The sequence below is a fragment of the Silene latifolia genome, chromosome 4 (genome assembly GCF_048544455.1).
Source record: "Silene latifolia isolate original U9 population chromosome 4, ASM4854445v1, whole genome shotgun sequence".
Classification (NCBI taxonomy): domain Eukaryota; kingdom Viridiplantae; phylum Streptophyta; class Magnoliopsida; order Caryophyllales; family Caryophyllaceae; genus Silene; species Silene latifolia.
This window is the reverse complement of record NC_133529.1, coordinates 7,634,347-7,646,759: the sequence shown is the minus strand read 5'-3', so window position 1 is coordinate 7,646,759 and position 12,413 is coordinate 7,634,347. Positions and strand designations below refer to the sequence as shown.

The 12,413-nt window shown below is 35.8% G+C and overlaps 1 protein-coding gene across 1 annotated transcript; it reads right to left on the bottom strand.

Annotated features, from left to right (window-relative positions):
- Positions 1-2,291: 2,291 nt before the first annotated feature.
- LOC141652778 (protein ENHANCER OF LHP1 1) lies at positions 2,292-8,681 on the bottom strand. The gene is made up of 12 exons (XM_074460379.1): positions 8,304-8,681; positions 5,770-6,872; positions 5,516-5,692; positions 5,274-5,387; positions 5,032-5,136; positions 4,416-4,550; positions 4,270-4,325; positions 4,069-4,171; positions 3,738-3,854; positions 3,491-3,617; positions 3,284-3,414; positions 2,292-3,013 (listed from the first exon to the last, which is right to left on the bottom strand). Exons 1-12 carry the CDS (start codon positions 8,584-8,586, stop codon positions 2,498-2,500), a joined length of 2,967 nt encoding a protein of 988 aa, XP_074316480.1. The 5' UTR covers positions 8,587-8,681; the 3' UTR covers positions 2,292-2,497.
- Between the last annotated feature and the right edge of the window lie 3,732 nt (positions 8,682-12,413).

Here is a 12,413-nt window from a genome sequence, read left to right as displayed (position 1 = left end):
ATCGGTCTGATCATTTGGAGTCCGTTTTGTTTAGAATTTTGGCATTTTTTATGTAGATAAACTTCGCGTAATTTCAAACTAGAAATTGGGTTCATTATGGTTCAGGCCGGCTAATGATCGACTTGAATTTGGGTAATACACGGATTGTCTAGTACAAAGTTTTCTAGTTATGGTTTGAATAAGGATTTTAGATTGAGTTATTCTAGTTAATTTAAGTTTCATCAAATAACAAGCTGAATACCTAAATTATATATCTATCACGTAAAATCATCCTATTAATCCAATTTCGAGTACAATGTTAATAGACGAATGTAACTATGTAAAAATTATATAAAGTCCCTTTCAAACGATTCATTCATTCACATGTCCCAACCCGATAGAACTTGAAAATAACCCTAAATCATCTCAATAATAAGTGGAGTATATACGACTATACGAGTAGCAAGTAATAAATACTTCTCACATTATTTTATTTAGGGTTTTTCTAAGATATTTAACTATAAACTCATTGTTACCATAATTAGTGAGAATATATTGTTAATCTTACCATATTAAGGTTATTAACATGTGCCCTTATGACACATTTTAGAAACACCGATTTATTATATAACATCCATGCAAGTACTAGTGATGCTAGCACTTGTAATAGCTTGAGAAGCCCTAATAAGAACATCATTAAGATTAGATACACCTTCTTCTTCTAAACCATCCTTCATAGACATGAACAAATCACCCAAATTCTTCCGTAACCCGGCCACATCTTCTCTAAGTTGCACATTTTCTTGATGGATTTGATAATTAGACACCATTACTTGATTAAGTTTATCTACAAGTTGATGATTAGCTGAAACAAGTTGATAAACTTGATGTTCAAGGTTCTCAAGCTGCTTACGCTTTCGTAATCTTGATCTTCTAGCTGATTCTCGATTCGAGATCATCCTCTTAAGCCTCCTATTTACCTCTTTCGTCTTTTGAGGATTTTCCTCATTTTCGTCTTCGATTAATTCTTGATTATCCGAGTTTAACATGGGATTATTTGTAGCATTACCATCATGGACTGTCTCATAAGTATAAGAACATGTAATCTCTATTGGAATTGTAGGAATAATATTTGATTTATTTTCGAATTCATCATTCGAGTTCATTTTCTTGTCAAATTTTCGACAAAATTAGAAGTATAATACTTGGGAGAGAAATGGAGCTTATATTAGTAGAAATAAATTCTTTTAGAGAAGATGAACAAAAACATGTAGTAGGGTAAGATTTGTAAATAATTATCGTAGTAGAGAATTTAAACGAGACAGTCTGGTTTTACAGGTGAGAACGTCCCATCAAGACTCGCTTTTAACTAAAGTATGCCATAGTCAAGAACTTCATTTAAACTTACCAAAAAAGAGAAGAGAATGGAAGCAAACAAAGAGAGGTAAAGGGACTTTTTTATGAGAAATGAGACTAATTAGTTTGCATGATGACAAGAACATCAATTAATTTTGTTTGATTAATTTGGCATACGGCATTCATTTTCAAAGAGGAATGACGTATCAGAACGTCTTGCTTGTGATCGTTACAAGCCCACTTGCTCCTTGTGAGAAGTTACAAGTTTGTGATGAAATAGTATTGTCACAAATAAAAAAGTTGTGATGACGTAAAGTGGTAAAGCATAAAAAGGTACTTCGTACATTAGTGTGGTACTTACAATTAGAAAGTGCTTAATCTCTTTGTGCCTCGCTTGATGTTATACGATTATAACCATGGTTTTAGCCCATGAATAAAATTGATAAATGCCGGACACCAAGGATTTCAGCTTCTAAAAATGTCGTGTTTAAGAAATCAAACACCAAAATATTTACAGTGTTAGTTCATAGACTATACATCTGAGGTAGTACTCTTATTGTTTATTTTTTGAGTTTTATTTTAAAGTTTTTGAGTTCTGCTTTCGTATAAAGTTTTTAAGCACATTTACTAAAACATTACACTAAAAAAATATAATATTGCTCAAAAACTATATTTATAAATGGTAATATCTTTCAAAAAAAATGTGTATATCTTTCAAAACTACTGGTCCTGAGATCTTTGCGCCGGATCGTAATCCTTTTTCTCTTGGTTGTTGACTTGTTGTCACTTAGAATCTTCAATCTTGGATGACTAAACAAAATGGACCCTTCTAAATTACTCCATTTTATTTTTAAGTCATTTCAAAAGAGTGGACATTAATACACACCTCAGACTCTACTTTTCCATTTCACTTTTTTTTTACAACTTAAAAAATAAAAGAACAAAAAGAAATAACACACGGAATTCACAAGTTTAGATACTCAATAGTCGCAAAATTTCGAATGTAAATGCTCAAAGAGTCTCAAACACTTGATTATAGAAAATCTAAAGCAACTGATACAGAGTTGCATTTATGTACATTCTACACAACCTACATTTGTGAAAAGAAAAAATAATAATAATCATTTGTGAAGAGCTGTAGATCTATGCTGCTACACTACAACTAGCTAACTGGCTTCATTTTTTTGATCGAATCGAGCAGAGAAGGTGTCTGACATGCCTCTTTAGTATTGGATGACTTCGCAAATGGGTTTTTAGGCCGCACGTCTGAATCCATCTTAGACTTCGCAAATGGATTTGATGAACCCGGAAATTGAACACTGCCAATTGCAGTTTTCTTCGTATCAGTAGTTTTTGGTGCATTGTCCAAATCACCCATCTTAGGTGTTATCATCTCTTCTCTTGCTTTGGTTCCTTCAATGGTCTTCGTCTTCTTTGGGAACATAGGAGCCGTAAATTTGTGTGTAGGCAAGGGAGTGATGGGTTCTGTCGGTTCATTACTTTGGTTAGTATTCAAGCTCTTGCTCATTACATTATTCGGACTAAGGGACTTCTCTATCGGACTCTTAGCAGAAATCGAGTTTTTCTTGATCGTATCTGCTGTCCAGGGAGATGTATCAGGATAAGAGTTGGTATGAGGAAGAGCCGCGCTCTTTGCAGCTTCATTGAGCAACCTCTCCTGACAAAAGTAAAGAAAACTTCAGTTACTGAATTCCGCTGTTGCCTGTTACTCTTGCTCAGCTAAAATTAAGACATTGAAAAAGGAACTGAACCAGAGTCGACCACAGTTAAATCAGAAACAGTCATTTGAAGTAATTTCAAGCCACAGATTGTTCTTGACCCGATGACCACATCCGTAATCACAAACCAGAAAGACACAAATACACTAGATAATACTTTGTAGTGTTGCAGGTAGACTGCACGTAAACAACCATTTACGGAAGCATACCTCTAAGATGGTGTTGAACCGCTCTGCCAAGTTAGGGAGCTTCAAAGTGGTGACTAGCTTAATGGCACCTCTCACAGATTTTTCCAAAGAAAGGAGCTTAACAAGCTCAGTAGCCCGTACAAGCTTGTCACCTGAGATAGAGAATTGCATTACAAAATCATGTCTTAACAAGATTACTCAAACAGAAATCTACAGTCATCAACATACCATTGCAGCATGATGCAATTAGCCTCAAGATGCACCTATCTAGTGCTGCTTCTGTGTTGAATGCTTCATCGTCAAGAAGTGTGCAGTCCATACCAGCGGCTTCTGTTGAGTCGATTTTCTTCTGAATCTGAAAGAGGGAGAATATATGAGGGTATGATACTACGATCACAAAACTATAAATGATATGCAGGAAACTAGTCTTGTAGAACCAGGAGCAATAGCAAGACTGAAAGAAATAATAGGAGACCTGTGATAGATGCATGTTTCTCATAATGAACTCATTTTCAAGTGTGTCGGCTCCAAGATCCGAGGATGCAAGAGGATATGACAGATCAAGAAGCGAGATTACTGGTTTGGATGACACCTGAAAGCAGACGCCCAACACACATGAGCTAAAGAAAAGATTATAGAGACAGACACCCCAATTAACAGCGAGTCCTGTACAAAACGGTACTCGACTACTCTGTGAGACGAACCAAATCCTTATGACTTACGAGACCAGCCATGTTTTCACATGTGAGACTCTCATACAAGTTAGTGTTAGTTTAACTGGAAGTCTGGAACTATGGAAGCTCTACCTTAGGATATAAATCAGGAGACTTGCATATAATACAAAATAACTTTTCAGCACTCAAGCCGACCACCCAATAATTTTCATCTGCCTTCTTAACTTTGCTAGCACTGCAAATTCAAAATTCATCATCATATATCATGGTACAGAAGACAGCAAGCATTCTATAAAAGCCCAAAAGAAAAGGAAACATTGTAGGTTATTAAACCTGAAAAGAGGAAGCCAGCTCCCCCCAAACTGGTCGGAATAAACTCTCAGGATTCCCTACATGTTATTTAGCAGAGTTGAGGACAAAGCCACAAGTCGAACAAAATACAAAATGATGCAACTAAGGATTACCATGGTGAGAATTACCTTTGAATCATAAGAAGCCAGTTGGCCTTCCTCGCTGAATCCGAACCATGTTAAACATGAACCGGGGGACAATGGCAGACGTCCCTTAAGAGATTGAGTTCCATTGCTAATGTTGAACACTTTGAACTCTAACATCTGAAAAAACTCATTTTTAAAACAAAAATCAGGCACAACTCTCTAGTACAAGAATTTGTCACTGCTCAGAAGCATTTGTGTTCTAGAGTATGTTATGGCCGGTACAAGCTTAATACGCTCTCTGTCAACATTATGCTTTTTTGTGGTTGAAATTTGAAAACCAGTATGGGGATCACTAATTAACTTGCATAAAAAAACCGATTCAAACTCCCTAACTTATCAAGAATGCTTATTAAAATTCGATTATGAGAGAGGTCTCACATGTGAAGGCAATCTATTAATCGGTTAGTGTAATAAAAGCGACAAAAGGTTTTTTGCATGCGAATGGAAATGTTCTTGCAAACCGTGTCAAAAGACTTCATTACATTAGTATAATTGTGATGTTAGAAAGTGGTGAAATCTGGATAATGAACAAATGATTTTACAGGATGCACTAAGAAATTGATGAACAAACAATGTTACAGGATTCACTTAGAGATACCTGATCATTTGAAGGAAGAGATTGAGAAGAGTGGGTAACAACAGCAAGTTCATCCTTAAATCCTGCTGCAGTCACCACTGGCCCATCAAGGGAAATAATATATCTCTGCAATATACAAAATTTAACATATCAGATATTGGCTATCGCCTATCGGTACATTTTTGTTTTCTCCAGTAGTGTTAGAATATACTAAATTTTCTTGCAAATAGTGCACAAAATGGTGACTAGGTCTATGAACCAACCTGCAAGCCACCCTCAGTGAAGATGCGAAGAAAATGAGCACTGGTGGCAGCAGCTACCCATCCTTTACCAAGTGCTACAGCTTTCACTTCCTCAGTTTCAAACCGCATTGACCACTACATTTACGTTGAATACAAAAATCATCCAGTTAATATTACAACTTTCATTACCATCAGGATTAGTATCAATCAAATACTTCAAAAATAACATAATCAGTTAACAGCGAAAGAAACAATAAACTGACCTCACTGTTATTTGCCCAGCTGCTAAATGGACGATACATTAGGGTGCTCATGGTTTTGTCGCCTTTTTTAGGATTTGCAAGAACACTTCCATTCTCATTCAAGGAAGCCATGGTGAAACCAAAATAGTCGGTCATTGCTGGCACTCTTGGACCTTGGCTTGTATCATGAAAATCTATCTGCAGAACACTTAATTTATTAATAAAATAAGCAATGAAACATGACCATTTTTAAGCTGTGAAGTAAAGGATTAGACCTCTATATGCGAGTATCCATCATGTTGCAAAGTGGTTATGCTTCCAAGCATGTTATAGCACAGAAAACATTTTGTTCCAGGTTGCACAGATGTAGCTCCTGGCTGAAATGGCTCTTGCATTTTGGAAACATTTTGAACCAACGCGCCTTTTGGTTTCCCATCTCGACTGTCAAAGTGATCCTTCTTCACCTTCACGGGCTTTTTGAGAAAGTCAAATCCTGGAGACATATTTAGCTCCTCACTAATATCTTCAGAGTAATCATCCAAGGAAGATTTCCGTAACCTTTTCCTGCTGGTAGGAAGTGGCTCACTATAGGTATCCTCACCCAAATCACTTAAACTGCCAGATTCACTTGCCTCATGCTCATCCTCTTCATACAACAGAAGGCCATTGCTATTTTTAGACTGGGAACTGGGAACATCTTCTGTAGGTGATTTCATCGAGGAAGGTATGACAGACTCCCAAATTCCATATTTGCCCATGACATCAATAACAGCCAATGCATTCCCAGTCGGTTTCCAAGACATAAAACATATCCTCTCATCAAACTTTTGCTGGTCAATTTCTTGCTTCTTGGCCAAATCCCATACTAATACTTGGTTATCTAACCCGGATGTAGCCAGGTACTTCCCATTAGGTGACCAAGACAAAAAACAGATAGGCTTTGCATGATCGCCTTTCAAGGAGAACTCTACTTTAGCTGTGTCCCTGTCGTAAAGAACTACATCATTCTTCAAGCCAGGAACAGACAATAATTCACCATCAGGACTCCAGCTAAGTGCATTCATGACAGACATGTCTGAACATGTATCAGGAGCTACTCCTTTGAGAGTATGCAACAAGCTTCCAGATTGAAGTTCCCACACTATTACAGTCCCCTTTGTATCAAGAGACGCCAAGTACTCATTATTAGGATCAAAGGCTAAGCTAGTGACTGGACCTTTATGACCTTTAAGGATGCGTGCAATTGTAGCGTCAACAGTATTGATAAGCTTAATGCCCTCATCATCGCCAGCTGCTGCCAACAAGCTTCCTGATTTATTGAAAGCAAGGGTCCGAATTGGCAATGTGAATCTGGTAATGTTGTTCTGAAACTCTCCACCTGAAAGTTAATTGAGCAACAACTAAAATTAGACTAGTGATTCACATTAAGTTACATATTGAATCAAACATTAACAGAAAGCAAAGATTGACATCCTAGAATTTATTAAAATGTTAGACTACCAGTCTATCGCTGCATCTGATAATATTGAAGACCCGACTGACACATAGTGAAACACAGACAGAGATGATAGAGATGTGTAAAAGTATTTAGTCTATAAAGCTATTGACCTTCTTAGTATCATTGTGGAATATTTCACATATTAAGTTACACAAGTTGGAGCACCCTCATACTCCGGTCACATGTGAGATACAACAACAACATTACACCAGTGCCTCAATGGCTCCCGCAAATTGCGGGATGAGGATGGGTCGGATGTATGCAGCCTTACTCTTGTGTTAGCAACACAAAGAGGCTGTTTCCGAATTATGTGAATAGAGACATGTGGAACAACTAACATTAGACTAGTGATTCTTAAATTACTTATTAACACAAACATTAACAGAAAGCAAAGATTGACATTCTGGAATTTATAAAATGTTAGACTACCACTTCAGCTGACAATACTGGAGACCTAACACATTGTGAAATGGAGACATGTGATGTTTCACGGGTCAGAGCTCCCCTTATACTCCGGTCACATGTGAAATGCCTCAGAAAACAAACTTCAGTTTATAACCAATAAGCATTGATACGGTGTGAAATCCATAAAAGAGACAGGAGACACCCACAAGGATAAGAGAGTCTACCACACAAACCCGAAACAAATCCCATCCAAAAACCAATTACAAACAAGACCAGTAACTGCTTAATTTTGGAAGTTATAAACTTTGTCCTCTTATATCAATCGATAACACTTGATATCAGAAATCGGCTACGCAAGCTAGTAGCCTTTCCGTCTTATTCATTTGTTTACCTTTCATTAAAATACTTCTTATATAATGAATAAAAAAAGGGTAAACAAATGACGGAGACATTTTCAAAATCTAGGTCACAACATTTGACATAAAAGTCTCTACATGCTAATTAATCAGATCAATCGAACACTTATCAGAACATTCTCGAAATCGGCTAAGCAAGGTAGTAAATACAGTATATCACAACAATTTAAATAAAAAAGTATAAATACCAATTAAATATATTTCCGCATCCTAATTAATCAAATCAATCGAACAATTAACAACACGCACAGATTTGAACTGTGTAATGTTATTTGCTTAATTAATTAAATAATTAGATCAATCAAACAAGAAAACAGAATGGATTCAATTAAAACTAATATTATCAATAATAAGATACACATAAAATTCAGATCTATAACATTTTCAAACCACAATCAACAAATAAATAAATAAGAGCGGTATTTTAATCAAAGGTAAACAAATGATTGAGACGGAAAGAGTAAAAATCAAGGAATTAGGGAAGACATACTGGGGAATTTGTAGAGCTTGACAGTGCGGTCAACAGATCCAGAAGCAAGACAGGTAGAATTAGGACTAAGAGCCAAAGCCGTAACACCATCACGGTGATGTCGTAGCGTGGTAGACGGAGTCGAAAGCAAGAACGAGTCGTAAATATTAATCGAGGAATCGGAAGACGAAGAAGTGACAATGTGATTGGATTTATTGTCCCATAACACATTGCAATAAGACGGTTTTCCGTTGTTGTTGGCGTTGCATTTGTGTGCTTCTCTTAGCTTCACTAATTTCACCATTTTCTTGATTTTTTTTTTTTTTTGTTGTTGTTGTTGTTGTTGTGTGTTGTGTTGCTGGTTTTTGGTTTTGTAGATTTGGGATTTTGGAGGGAGATTGGTTTATGGAGGGAAATTTGGGGGAGATTTGGGCGGGAGATTTTAAAGGACTAAGAATTTTGAGATGGTTTCCCGGGGTTTTTTTTATCAAGTTGTGGGCCGTTTTAAATGAGTTTTGTTTTTGCTTTGGGCCACTAAAAGGGGATTGGGGAATTGGGTAGGTAAGTGAACAAATATTGTACTCCACAATCCACATATGTATAACACTACAACTTTTCTTACAAATTGTTGGTGGGCTAATGATGGAAAGTGGACCGTGTCGAGTCGTGTTTTGTGTCGGTCGGTCGTGTCGTAGAAGAAAGCTTGCGCGGCGGCACAAGCATATGTAGGACCGTGCCATATGTATGATTACTAGGACTTGTTCCACTGAAGCATGCTGGCACAGTGGGTTGGATCGTATCATGCCATGGGCCGATGGGCGTCCTAGCCCACTTATTTAGCTTGAAATTCTTTTTCTATGAGGCCCGTGTCAGGTCGTGGGTCAGGCATAGGTGTGTCGTGGCATGCTGGCCTATGTACGACTTTTTTTATTACGGCAATGGCCCACTTCTATCTCTATGAATTACAGCTACTAGTATTTGGCATATTGGGCATCATTAAACCTACCGATACAAGTAAAACGTGTATCGAGTTGATGAACCCAAGCTTTGACCTCCCAACAACGTTGTCATACTCACACAAACAAAGTCAAAGACCTGGGCGATGTGCACATAATACAATGAAACAACAATCAATACTAGCATCATTAGAACTTGGAAGGAACATACTGAAGCAAAAACGAACAATGAAGCAACTAATCATCCTAGGTAAAAAAAAGTTAAAACGAGATTTCAATCCCAACCTTATTGTATTTGAAATCGACTCGTATTTGGTAAAGCTTGACCCGAGAGAGCGTATGCAAACAAGTCAAATATGTTATTGAGAATACAAACGCAGGCGTATAGTTTTCATTCATACTCCCGAAACCAAAGATTCCACCACTTTAATTTTGGTAACTGCCGCTATTCAATTCAACTTCAAGAAACTACCTTTGACTAATTACTCTTTCCGTACACATGGTTACGCGGCTAACAGTCAAACACCCTAATTATCGTTTTAAATACTAACAGTTAACCATGACTTAACTAGCTAGCTAATTAAAGGGTGGTTTCTACGTATAGCTGTGTGAAGATCCTTTGTCTTTGCACGAAATAATACTCCCAGTCTCCCATGTATTGTGGTTATAACGCAAGTATTGTGAACAATATGTCTTAAGTTCGAATCTCACTTCTTTTTATTGTATTACGACTAAATACACACTTTACTTGACCAAAAAAATAAATAAAACAAGGGGTTACGATATATGACTAGTTTTTATATGTACGTACGGTATACGCTAATTTATGAATACATATGCAACGTTGGATTAATTTGTCCTTAAATATATACTTTATTATTAATTTGTCCTTAAATATATACTTTATTAGAAATGTGAGAAAGTTTATCAAGGTATACTAAAACTTGGGAGAGACGGTCTTTCAATAAGTTATTGAGAGACCAGTCTTCCGTATCCTTTTATTTGTATTTCGTGATCTTTTGTTGTTGACCGTTACATAGTAATTTCGTACCTATTTACATAATAAATGTACTTATTTTATCTTTAATCATGATTTATACCTATTTTATTACATTTAGTACTAGTTTTTCTTAAAATTATAAAATAGTATCTCAATACTCCAAAAAAATCTAAATTAGAATATCAACTAATATCGACTATAACTTATTTCTAATACCGATATTATTCCAATTGCTACGTACAATATACTGTAATAGTCTGCTAGCGTACTTTAATCTATATTCTAACGCCTAACTTAACTTGGAGATATTTCTGAATTTTCTGGCAAATTGGTGTTTATTAGCAAAATAATTAGGAAGTTGGTGTTGGTTTGAAACTATTTAGATTTATGGTGTCCACGTCATCAGTTTTTATTTTTTTTTCAGTTTTTATGGTAAGCCGCTAAGTTTCTTAGCGGCTTACTATTTTTTTTTTTTTTTTTTTTTGAAAAAAAAAAAAAGTGAATAGTAAAGCCGCTAAGAATCTTAGCGGCTTTACTATTCATTTTTTTTTTTCAAAAACCGTCACCTTCTAACACTGATGACAACCTATTCTAAAAATGAATAACCACCAAAGCCGCTAAGAAAGTTAGCGGCTTCCTTATTTATCTATTTTTCATAAGCTTATGACATTTATTATCAAAAAAATGACAAAGAGACAAAGCCGCTAAGAAACTTAGCGGCTTTGCCTAAAAATTGGAAAAAAAATGAAACTGATGACGTGGACACCATAAGTCTAAATAGTTTCAAACCAACCCCAATTCCCTAATTATTTTGCTAATAAACACCAATTTGCCAAAAAATTCGATATTTCTGCCATTAATAATTAGAGAAGCTCGGATATTATTGCTAGCCTTGCATGTCACCAAGACACCAAGTTTGAGTTGGTAAAACAAATAAAATGTATAGAAGTAAAACAAGGAGAAGCAACCAAGGATTAAAAGTTGGGTATAACACTAATCTCAAGAAGTACGCACTGGTTTGTTGTTGGTTTTCTCGTCCTCGTGTTCTCAGCTTTGCTTTGCTTTTCTAACTAACTCCCTATTTACGCATTTTATTATTAGGTACCGACCTTACTAATTTAATTTAACCTAGGTAAGTCACTATGGCAATTCAATGAAACCAAGGTTTCTTTGTATGTAGCAATTTTCTTTTTATTTGTTTAAGATTGTTGATCTCTTGTTTCTGCTAGAGCCAAATCCCTAAGCTGATCAGTAATGGAGCGTAGCAGAAGTTCTTTTACAATTTAAATGCTAAAAACATATTTCCTTCATCCATTCCGATTATTTATTTACCTATTTCATTTTGAAGATGTCTAATTAGTCAATTGTTAATATTGTTATCCTCTCTATTTTCAACCGTTGACAAGATTACAATCTCTCTCTAAAAAAGTTTCTCTCTAAAAACCTCTAAGTTCATCAATTAGGAGCTACCGTCTACTAATTTTGGTGGAGGTAAGCCCAACTTTTCTGTCTCTCTTACTAAATATCTATTAATTATATGCAAATAACTCTTGCCTCTCCATTATTGGAGATTTGTCCTTACCTTTGTGTGAGTTTTGTCCTCATCTTGTGTGAGATTCATCCCTCTATTTGAGAGGTTCAAGAATTATGTGGAAGATCAATGGTCTTATCTGTAGTCATATGGTGCTGCAATAGATATTGGATTATTGCTTACGATTTGTGAGATCGGACAAGATTCATCTCTTTCGAAACTTTATTATCAGATCTATGGATCCTCTCGCGGTTGGCTGTATGAAGAAACAACGGTATTTTAGAGGGTGGTGTACAGAAGCGCTTTTATCTAATAACGATCTTAGTTTTAGGAAAAGTTTGTCTTGCTTGTATTTTACAAATCTGAATTCAGTTAATTTTATTTTTTGTTGCAATTCTTGTATGACATATTATTATTATTAATGAAATTGATCTTTTACTAAAAAAAAACACTCTATTTTAGGAATGTCTTTGATAGGTACCTAATTTTATCATCCACACTCAATTTCCTCCATTACTTTTCAATTCTTATCCAATAATTTGCCCATTGTTCTTTCATTGGTCTTTATGCAAAAACCAAATATAAATAAAAGACCGGGAGAAAGGGAGTAATAAATAAATAAGTGAAGTTCAAGTGTTGATTGC